Source organism: Arachis duranensis, chromosome 5, assembly GCF_000817695.3.
Source record: "Arachis duranensis cultivar V14167 chromosome 5, aradu.V14167.gnm2.J7QH, whole genome shotgun sequence".
Lineage (NCBI taxonomy): Eukaryota > Viridiplantae > Streptophyta > Magnoliopsida > Fabales > Fabaceae > Arachis > Arachis duranensis.
Genome location: NC_029776.3, coordinates 80,527,991 through 80,540,590, shown reverse-complemented (window position 1 = coordinate 80,540,590; position 12,600 = coordinate 80,527,991). Strand labels below are relative to the sequence as shown.

General features: G+C 27.5%; 1 protein-coding gene across 1 annotated transcript; it reads right to left on the bottom strand.

The window, feature by feature from the left end:
• Nucleotides 1-337: 337 nt before the first annotated feature.
• On the bottom strand, nucleotides 338-3,321 carry LOC107489676 (uncharacterized). The gene has a single exon (XM_016110426.3). The coding sequence runs from the start codon at nucleotides 2,997-2,999 to the stop codon at nucleotides 504-506; it is 2,496 nt and encodes an 831-aa protein (XP_015965912.1). The 5' UTR covers nucleotides 3,000-3,321; the 3' UTR covers nucleotides 338-503.
• Between the last annotated feature and the right edge of the window lie 9,279 nt (nucleotides 3,322-12,600).

Here is a 12,600-nt window from a genome sequence, read left to right as displayed (position 1 = left end):
CTAGTGTCAACATATATGGATAATAAATTATTGCAAAAAGGTATCTCCATAAATAACATTGTTAGAATTTGATCTACACAAAGCTCAGCACAAGAATAAGTACAAGAGGATTAACATGTCTTAGAAGCTAATAATTTCAATTAAGGTCAATTTTATACAATTCAAACATTTCTTCTTAGGTTAAAGGGACTAACCATTCTTTGTTCTCTTCATCAAATGATGTCATGATCATACTTCATAAATGATAAAGGTTCCTCATTTACAAATTCTACAAAAATAATGGCCGAAAAAGGAAAAGGATGGATGATTCATTAGAATCAAAACTGAGATAACAAGATCACTAACATGCTTTTTACTTCTTCTAATACCCTCCTACTTCAATTCAATTCCAGGTCACAAAAATTTCTTCCACTAAAATGGTAAGAGAATAATAGAAGTGCTGGAAAGAATATGATAAATCCTACAATTACACAATACTAAATAAGTTGAAAAAAGATGCAACATTACACTAAGGATGCATCAGCATAGACATCAGCTAACATACCCTCCTCACTGCTGCCGCTCATGGCAAACAGTTCTGCATCTTTTTCTTCCTCGCTACTAAAGTCTCTCCTTTCAAGCTTGGCATGAGCTGCAACATACACCATTTTCTGGGCTCTTTCCAATGCAACTCTTGATTGTTTATTTGTAGATATTTTCCTCATGAAAGACCAATTACTCTTAAATCCGCATGAGGTTGCATGCAGAAAGATAAGCCTTACCGCAATCTTCCCCAAGGATTTGAACTCACTCAAGCATGTTTCCCAAACAAGCCTACTACCCAATGGGTTTGCGACTTTCATCCTCCCCGTCGCCGGATCCCTCTGCTTTATTTGAACTGCCTGCGCATAAAGAGGGTCGAGCCCTTCTGATCTCCATTTCATTAGCTCCATCAACACAACATGAGCTTCTTCCCTCGAAGCAAGCCTTGTCAATAACTTATCTACATCTTTCTCCTGTTCACGTGTCAAGCACTTGAATGGAGGAAGATACTTTCCACTTGTGTCTTTGATCAAGTAAAGCGGATCAAGAATAAATGCTGCTGCCCATGCCGGGTGATAATTCTTTCTGAATCTCTTTTCGACTATTTTCTCTACAGGACCTTCCGCAATGTTGTACTTGGAACACCATTCTTTCACCTTGGTTCTCAACTCCTCCCAAAGAGGCAAGCATCTACCAATCAATGGTCGCTCAGCTTCAATGTCCTGAATCATTCCTCTTATGACCTTCACAATCGAATAAACGGCTTCTAACTCATTCCAAAAGCCCTCATTCTGAACCATTGCAGCCACCTCCCTGGCCAGTGGATCCTCCATGCAGTTTACCTTAAACGTATCCTCCATCACAACCATCTGGATCACCCTTGCACAGCTCCAAATGTCCTCCAACATCGGAAACAAAGCCGCAAAGTTCTTTAAAGGGTCACATTTCGGCGAAGGGACTCGAATCAACCCTGAATACTCCATCTCTTGCATCCTGTACTTGAGAAAACTATTCCTGACCTGAGACTCATTGTCTATAAAATTCGCAACCTTAAGGCAATTCTCAATGACAACCCTGAAAAGTGGTAGCTCGTTGTTAAAATCCTTGATTAAACTAATGAACCCCTGAAGCTGACAAGAAGTATTTACCATCCAATGGTTCTGAGCCTCCAAGTTCCTCAAAGCCTTGGCCTTGAACTTGTCTGCAACAATCCCAACACACCTTTGAACAACACTTCCACTGGCACCAGTCACAGTCTCCCACAGAACCTCCTCAGCATAACTGGAAGACACAACTCCACCAGTGAACAAAGCCTTCTGGAACACACTAGTACCATTGGGAAGATTCACCACAAACTTCACCAAATTCTCACCACCACAACACAAACTATACCAATTCCTATTCTTCCAACCATCACTAGCCACCTGAAAGAACATGGCATCCCTTATCTTGGCCTCAGACTCAGCCTTGGCCTCACTGAACTTAGCATCAAGCCTTGGACCTGAGATTTCACGCCTCAAAGTATTTGTTGCAGGCAAACCAACCTGGCTTAGAAAAGCCTGAAACTTTCTGTGCTCAATTGTGGCCAGAGACACAGAACCACAAGTCTCATACAACCAATCAGAGAGCAACTCAAGGGCAGAGTTGACCTGCTCCTTACTCAAAGCAGGACCAGGTGAGGTCTTAGGGCTCTTGAGCTTCTTCACACTGTCCTCAAACATAGCCAAAGCACACAAATCTTCCTTCCCACCAGACAGCACTAAATGCTGCTGCTGATGATGATGCTGATGCTGGTTATGATGATGGTGCTGGTTCACAGAGTTACCATGCACCTGAGTGTACCCAATTTCACCACCAAAAGGACCAAACTTTGAAGACTCCACCATTGCCAAGGCATGATTTTGATAAGGAGCAGGTGAAGCAGGTGAAGCCCTCTTCCTGCTATTGTTGCTATGGTTCGAACCGGTGTTGACCACTGAGATTGGAAGCGGAGAAGGAACCGAACCGGGCCTCAATCCTGTGCTGAAATTGGGACACGTGCCCCTCTTGAGATGCTCGGAAGCTGTTCTTGAAGGGTTGGAAGCAGAGAAAACAGAGTCACACAGAGAACACTTGAGTTTCACCGATTTGGGGGCGCCGGAATCGGGGTTCCGAACAAGAATGGGTTCGAGATGGGTCCAGTACCAAGCACCCTTTCCCTTTATGGCTTTGGTTCGAACCGTGATGAGTGCGTCGAAGCGTTTTGTGAGGGCTTTGGCGGCGATGTCATCAGGGGAAGGAAGAGGGTCGGTGGAGTTGGTGGAGTTTGTGGAAGCCATTGTTGGTGTTGGTGTGAAAAGGGTGTCTGAATTTTGTTCCAAAATGGGGTCTTTGAGGTGAAGGGTCAGAACAGGGTGGTTGTTATGGTGGTTGGGGGTGGTGGTGAGGGTGGTGGCGTCACCATTGGGGTGGTGGCAGTGAGTCTCGTTTTGGGGCATTTAGCCATAAAGGGTCATCACCCACTGCCACTTGTGCTGAATTGGAATGTTATTAATGGAAGCAGAAAAAGAAGAAGACTAAGTGTTTGATGAATTGTCCCAGAGAAAAACAAGAAGAAAAAGAGGAGGAACAAGAAGAAGATGGAAGAGGTTTTAAGAGAGTGTGATTGTGTTTGTGATTGTGAGAGTGTGAGTGAGTGAGAGTGTGTGAATATAGAGAGGTGCCATGAACAGGGAAGGTGAGAAAGAAAGAAAGAAAGAGAGGAGAAGGAGAGAAAAGTAGGAGAGAGAAACAAGAGAGAGAAAGTATGAGTCAACCAAATTTGTATTTCTCAACCAAAAAGGAGACAGCTTTTTTTTTAACTTATTTTATTTTTTATTTCTTTCTTTTTGGGGAATTAGGTAAAACAAATAAACCATTTTGGGAATTAAGAATGTTCAAATAGGCATAACTTATATTCATCACCAACAAAAAAAAAAATTAAAAGTAGCACTAGTGTTTCTTTTTCTAAAACATTCAAAACTTTGTTGTTTGTTGTTGTTAAATGGTTAGACTATTAGAGTGTCTTTTTTTTTCTTAATTTCAATCAAGTAGAATCTAATCTAAATTATCAGAGAATGTTTCGTGATTAAAGAAAGGAAAAGTATAGGGAGCCAATGGTTTAAGCGTACAATGTGTACAATGGAAGTTTAGGAAGTATTAGAGATATGACCATTAGTGTTACATTGTCCTGTCAGGTTACGCTTTTGGGATGAGTGTGTTCATGACATGGTATTAGAGTTCTAGATCCGAAAGGTCAAAGATTCGATCCTTGGTGAACTCCAAAATTAACTTATGTTTTTAGGATGAGATGTTTATTATCCCTGGTATTCGGATGGTTATTCTGAATAGTGTAGATGATGTTCATTTTATTCATGGACTAAAGGTTTAGCCCATTGTACACATTGTATACTTAGGCCATTGGCTCCCTAGCACTACCCAGAAAGAAAATAATGATTTTTGCATGATAATTAATATGATTGGTAACAAAGACATAAAGTTATAATCTAAAAAATTGATCATTTTAAATAATATTTTTTATAAATATCATTTTTTAAGTTTTTACCTATAAGTAGAAGTTAGTATCAAATTACACACACAATATATAATGTTTTTTAATAAACAACCTAAGACCAACAAAAAAAAAAGTTGCACAACAATTCTTGTAGAAACAATAGAAGACTTCTTTTATGAGTTCCAAGTGGTAAAAGAATAAAATAAATTTAGGCAAAGAGCAATAAGCAATCTATTGATGATTTGTTTAGCCATTTTATTTGACTATTTTCATATATTATAAAGTATTTGTTAGAAACAAAAAAATTCAAACCATACAACACACAAAAAGTTTTAAATAAAATATAAATAAGTTCTTACATAATAAATTACATTAATAAATGATTGTTGGAAAAAGAAATATTACACATTTTCCAAATCACAAAATCACTTTTAAAATAATAAAAAAATTGTGTTTCCAAATTTATGAAAGTATCTATGTTTACTCATAAATATAGCCAATAAATAGGACAATCAAATAACAAATTCATGACAAAAGAAATCACATGATTTTCAAAATCTCTCTTTCTCTTCTTTTTTTTTTCATTCAACATCTTTTTTTTTTTGCACAAAAATAAGATAGATGTGATAATACTTGTTTTAATTACAACTTGAATGTGTTTGTACAAAATAATTGAAGTGATCTTCTATGGGAAATCCATAAATAAAAATACGCTCTAAACAATTTCAAAGATTGTGTAATTCTTTACTCTTTTTATTCCATAATTTGTATCACCATTCTCATCTTTAAAGACATTAAAGAAATTCCAAATTAAAAAAAATAAAAATAATAGAAAACCCTAAGTTATAGATCTTGTTGCAAAAATTCAAAACTAAAAAATTCTATTTAGGAGAAAAATAAGACTTAAATTAGTTAACCCATTTAAACTTTCAAAGTAATTAATAACAATAAAAAATGGTGCTTTGCTTTTAGTATATTCTTTTCTATATTTAATAAAAATAAAAATTTAAATAAAAATATGGTTTGTGGAGTAAAAGGCTGCCCTAATTTGGTTTTGAAGAGGATCCGAATTAAAAGTAATGAGCTAAGGAGATTCATGGTGATTGGTGGATAGCTTTTCTCAACTCATTATCTCCCCTTTATATTAACAAGGAAATCTCTTAAAATATGAGACTTAACTTCAATTATTAAGCTACTTGTTTGCTTTTGTCGTCTTCTTATTTGATTTCAATGATTTATTCCTCGTTTCCCCATTTTATTCTTCTTTTATTATTTTCTTTTGGACATTTAGGTACAGTAATAGTTTACTATCCTCAGTTAATAGTTAAATTAATTTTTAAAAAATTAAATATTTTTTAAATTTGTTTTAAATTTTTTTTAATTAAATTGATTCATCAAAATTAAAATTTAATCGTATTTATTCTTTAATTACTTCATTAACAATTTTTTTAAAAGTTAATGTTATAAAACGTTAATTAGTAATATATATAATACCTGACATGTCTAATTAGACATTAATATAACATATTTATACAAATTTATTAATTTAATTATTTTTTTCAATTAGAAAAACCTATTTTCAATATAACATAACGACTAAATTAATAAATTTTTATAAATATATTTTATCAGCATTTTAATTCTCACTAGAATTAATTTGTATTTTTTAAAAAACGAATTTAATTGATAAAATTTTTTAAAAACAAATTTTAGAAACGTCTTATTTTATAGAAGCTAATTTTACTATTAACCTATACTATACCGGCAATAAATATATCATTGAATTATTATACGGTCTATGACTATACTATTTGAGCACCTAATTAAATTAAAAATAATAATAATATAGACCTCACTCAACTTCGAAATCTGAATCTCTATGTTATATAGGGTTATTACCTCTTATCAGTAACTGTATCAATTCTGTCAAAAGAATTCGAATCATTTGAAAAATTAAACGAATTAACTCTATAATAATAGGTGAAAATTCAGGTGCAATTGATACTTGAAAGTCGTTAAATAATTTAACTGATTTGACTAATTTTTTATTTAATGTCTTTGAAATATTAATTTTACGTAAAATCAATTTTACATGAATTTTCACCATAAAAATATAACTTATTTATAAAAAAATAATTTTTATTTGGTTGATAACTCGTGAATTAAACAAGTTCGAAAAAAGCAGACGTATATTGATTCATTTGACTCGTTTTATATATTTAAACTCTTTTATTACTATGATATTGAACTTTTTACTAGATTTTTATACTTTCGTTTGTTTGGTGTGAAAATATATAAATATGTGATGAAATTTTTTTTCCCTTATATAAGTATTGAATAAAAAATTGTTAAAATGATCTAGTGTTTTTTTTTTCTTAGTTTAGATCTTTGAAAAAATAAAAAATTAGTAAAAGGAGGCAACTCATTTGACACCTTAATTTGAACAAATCAAATCGAATCGGTAGTTTTTAATTTGTTAAATAAAACAAATTAGTTTATTTTTTGTGGTGGAAACTCGGATGCAGCTAACTTTACGTGAAGTTGATATTTGAGAGCCATTAAATAATTTAACTGATTTGACTAAATTTTCATCTAACGACTCTCAAATATCAACTTTACGTAAAGACACTTTACCTGAATTTTCACCTTTTTTTTTTATTTTGACTTGTCATTCATAACAAGCTGACTCAAATTCATCTGCTCGCTCATTTGACATTTCTAATTTATTAATTCAATAACAATTTTGATTAAAGTTGTACAGGTATTTTGATAATTTCCTAACTATTATAACTTTTTAATGTTGAGATAATTTGTTGTGAAACTTCAGTAGTTAAATTGGATTATCGAGTTATTTGAGTAATAAAACTTAAATGTTGGAGAGTTATTTAATAGGAAAAAAAAGTTTAACCATCCATTATTTGATAGTTGATAGAGGATAGATTTGATTACAAGTCTAATAAATAATAAGAATTAAAATATATTTTTTGTCAACAACGTTTATAATTTTGTTTAAAATTATCATTAATGTTAAATTTTATTTAATTTTATTTCTAATATTTTTTACTTATTTAATTATGTTCCTAACATTTTTTTTGTCAAAAGTTCTCCTAAACATTTCAGATGGAGTTAATATGCAGAAATAGTTTTGATATAAATAAAAAATATTAAAAATAAAAAAATATCTTACCTAAATAATAATTACTAAACAGAATTTAATTTTCAAAAAGTTGATTGCACTAATTTGTAAATGGTGAAAATATCACTTTTTTAGAGTTCAGATCAGAAGATGGAGCTTGTTTAACTATTAGCTTAGTTCTTTAACCATGCATGCTTCAGAAGCTAGTGCAAGTTGTAAGTCAAATGCGTTATGTTATTCTAGTTGTAAATTTATATTAGGATAAAGTAATATATTTTTATTTTTAAAGTTTATTAAAAATTTAAAAAATATTTTTAAATTTTATTTTATTTTAATTTTTTTAGATTTTTTTTTATTTATATCAAATATATTTTTGACAGTTTAATTTTGTATTGATGATTGTTCTTGTAAAATTATTACTAAATTATTGATCTTAAATTTTTAAAAAATTAACTGTTAAAAATATATTTAATGTAAATAAAAATTTTTAAAATTAAATTAAAACAAAATAAAACATAAAAATATTTCTAAAAATTGTAACAAATTCAAAGCAAAAAAATATACTATACCATTCATATTATTATCCCTTTATAAGTATTATATACTGGAATATATATTTTATATATATTTTACTCTAAAGTAGATATTTAGGCTGATAGATATACATTGTTGCATTGAATATTCCCAAGTCTCATGAAAATATCGTTATTGGTTCTTTCTTGGTCAGCATTATGATGATAAGGAAATAATTCTCCTTTCTCACAATTAGTATTATCGATTATATTTGAGAAGAATCTCAATCCAAGTAATTCAAATAAAGAGTAATATATATGAAGAAGTATAATAATATATATTAGAGAGCATGCATGAGTTTAAATCTGGTAGAAAGAACCAGATAGGGATTATTGGGAACTAGTTACCATATGGCTCGTGTGTTTTCTTCTTCTAATTAAAATGTAATTAGTAGTAGACACATTCAATCATATTACTAAATTACTAAATTAATTATTTATATTAAAATATTAAATATATATTAAAAATAAATTAAATAATACATATATTTATATATAATTATATGATAACTAATTTAATATTTATTTTTTACATACAAATATATTTTTTATAAGCACCATAATGTTATGGGAATGCTATAATAACTGTTGAAGTATGAAATCATGAATAATATAATGGTAATACATGTTATGAGTTAAATTTTATTTTAATCCCTTATATTGATGAGTTGTATTGATTTAGTCATTGATTTTTTAATTATCACAATAATTTGATTCTTTAGATTAAAAAGAGTGCATCAATGTAGTTCCTCATATATCTTCGTTATCGAAACTCAACACCGTGTGACATAGCTCAAGCTTTACCATGTTAGATATATTAAAACGATGTGATATGCGTTTTGGTGTTAAAGAAAGCATTAAATAATGTTGTTTGAGGGTTTGAACAATATTAAAACATTATACCCATCCTTTTTAATATTATTCAAATCCCGAAATGACATCATTTAGTGATATTTTAGCATCAAAACGTGTAAAACATCGTTTTAATATATTAATATGGCAAAATTTGAGCTATCTCACTAACAACATTAAAAAAAAATTATATGAATATATATTTTTAAATCTAAAAAATCAATTATAACAAATAAAAAATCAAAGACCAAAATTAATACAATTCATCAATTTCAAAAACAAAACAAAAAACCTTAACTCTACATATTATACCGTATGGTTTAATTGCTTCGGAAAATGGAATACATGAAGATTGGTATATACATGTTATAATTATTGCTGCATGTGTATGTTCAATATAATAATGAGCATATACATTAAACTCAACTTTATAACTGAATCATGTATCGTGATTATCTCTCTATACCATCTCATCAATTATATATTATTCTTATTTTTCTATCCGTTCTATATCTCTTATATATTATTATTATTAATTAATTATAAATTTAATCATCAAAATATATAATATAACATTTTTAAATTATAACTTCTTATCTGTTTCTCTATTCTTTTTAATCTACATATAACTTATAATTTATATTTTATATTATTAATTTAATAAATTAAAATATATCATAAAATATTCTTTTATTACAATTAAAATAAAATCTATCTTTTTCTTTAAAATTAATAAACTCTCTCTCCTTCTTTTTTTCATATTTCTCTCTCATTCTTTATCTCTCTACATTTCTATTCAACAAACAATAAAATTATAAAAAAATGTTAAATTTATAACAAATATAATTAAAAAATAATTTCATCATATTATTTACATAAAAAATATTATTCTATACATAATTTTTTAAAATTTTTATTTAATTTTAAATTTTATTATTTATCTTTTTAATTTATATTTTTACTTCTCTTTCTTCAAATATTTATTATATATAATTTAGAGAAAATATTAATATTGTGATTAATAATTAGAATCAAAATTCAATTGTTTCAAAAAGAAATTAATTTTGAGTTAATTTTATAACTATCAATATAATTTTTTTATATTAATATCTACTTTTATATATAGAGAGAAAAATATATTATTTTTCAATAATAAGTATGAAAATTAATTATTTTTATTTGTGTAACATACTTAACATTTAATCAAATATAAAAATATATACATTAAATTTTTTCATATTTTAGATCATAAAAGTTAAACTTAACTATTAGTAAAAAATTAAATTAAATAATTTCACATAAAATTAATAACTAAAAAATTTATTATTTAATTTTTTTATTTATTAATTTGTTAGTTTTATCTCTTATAATTTTTTTATAAAAGTAGTTTGATTGTATAAATTTTTGTATCATAATTTATAATATCAGAACAAATAAAATTAATATAATTTTGAAAAACTTATATTTTTATAATATTATTATAGATAAAAATATTAGTTAAACCTCAAGTAAGACGTAAGTAATTACTTATTTTCTATTATTGTATAGATGTATATAATCGTTTGTTGTAGATATATAATTGAATTGAACAAAAAACAACACTATCAAATGAAAGGTTGATGATATATACCATCACTCATTATTAATTATGCTCAATCTTGTTGATGAAATGATGATTACGGATTTAATTTGTCATGTTTAATTTTCCTCTTAAATATGTTCCTTCCATTAACTAAACTATTACTTTTATTAACTAATTAAATAATGAGAGATTTATTTAGTCATGAAAAGCACATGCCTACGTCACAATCTATCTGCCAGCAACCATTTTTTTTTTTTGGTAATCATTATTATAATAATATTCTTATTGTTATATTGTGTATCATGATGTTAATACGGATCGGAGAATAAAGACAGCTAGCCTTCTTGCCATTAATAATATCAAAAACATCCATTCAGCTATAACATCTTCATTTTTGTGACTTGGTAATAACAAGTAATTTCTATTTGATGATGATAAGTACTACTTTTATTTAAAAAAAAATACTTTACATCCAACATGATTCGAGATATAAAAAATTGAGATTTTATGTAAAATCGAAAAAATAAATTAAACACATAAAGTAAAATTTTAATAAAATTTAAATCATAAAATTCTTAAACTTAGTATAAATTTCATAAAATCAATTAATTCGTTTAAAATTATAATATCAAAAGATTTTAAGAATTAAATTGAGATTTTAGCTATTATAAACATGAGTGCAGCTGGTACATGCGCAATGTGCAGTAGCTTATAATCTCCTAATTATATAAAAAAGTATAATTTTATGCATTGTTATTATAGAAAATTTACAAACATCAATTATAATTGGGTGTTATAAATTAAAGTATATACACTAAAACAAAGCATACATATTGTGATGGTTTTTTTTTTAACATTTGTGGCGATTCTAAATGTCACTAAATAGTATTGCGGTGGTTTTTTACTTAGATAGAAATTGATTATTTGATAGTTAAGACAAAGCAAACTAATTTTATTTACCTACTTTCATTGTTTTTTATCTACAAATTGAAGTGTATCAATACTTATTCTGAAGTCACGGTTTGGTGATAATTAATACATCACCATATGTATATATAGATATGTAGTTATGGAAAAATAGTTAGCTAAAATGTTGGTTTAATTCTTAAAATTTTTAATGTGTATTAAAATCTGAAGGTTTTATTTGTTCAATTTGTGTTTTTATCTTAATATTTTCAGTTTTCAGAAATTGTGAAGAAAAAAGAAAAATAAATTTTTATTATGGTTTAATTACTCTGTTAGTCTTTATATAATTTTATCAAATTTATAATTAAATTTTTATACTTTTTTGTTTTTTTCACTTAGATCTCTACATTACTTTTAATTTTATAATTAAATCTTTTTCATGTAAAAAACGTTAAAATTAACGAAATATTTTTTTCAAAAAATATGTGGTCAATTAAGATCTAATTAGGTTATTAATATTGGATACCTTTAATTTGCGAAGAAATATTCAGTTAACTTTTATATTTTTTACACTAGAGAAGATCTAACTACAAAACTAAAAGTAATGTAGGGACTCAATTGAAAGAAAAAAATTATAAAAATCTAATTACAACAGAATAATTAAATAATTTATTATTTATACTATTTTCTCTTATTTCTCAGAAAATTATAAAAAAATGCTAAAAATAAAAATAAAAATGCAAACGAAATGCACTGTAAATAAGTTAATCAATTTTAAATTTGTAATAAATTTTATGATTTAAATCATATTACAATTTCATATTTCATGTGCTGAATATATTGTTTTAATTAATTTTATGTGTGAAGTTTATTTACTACAGCTAATAATAATGAGGATGGTAAAGAAGAAAGAATAGTGTTAGGGTATATGATTGGGATGAAAAGTCAAAGGTGTACATACATATACATGGAGGTTTTGGTGGGGAGGGTGGTGACATAATTTCACCTAAAGCATGTGGTTGTTAAGCATAGACTTTACATGTATTATCAGTTGTTATGTCTCATTCACCTTTATAAAGGAAAAATAAAAGGGGGAACAACACACATTGTAATTGATTCTTTTATCTAAACTTTATTAATGTAAACAATATGGACAGTATTTATTTTATTTTATATATTGCCATATAATCTAATCTTACAAAATTATGCACTCATGTACTCATAGAAGCAACCAACATAATTGGATGCATTTTCATTTTATTTTTACTCCTGTTAGTAGATCTACCTTTTCTTTCTTTATTTTTTTTCTTTTCTTTTTGTCACTTAATTAATTAGTTGAGTAGAACTTAAGACATTCAAGTGCTATAAGTTATAAATTATATTGAAATAATTCGGAATATGCATGGATATAATGCTGAAAATGAGGAATTATTATTATTATTATTTTTTATTGTTGGAGACCATGCATTTAATTTTATGTTCTATATATATACACTCT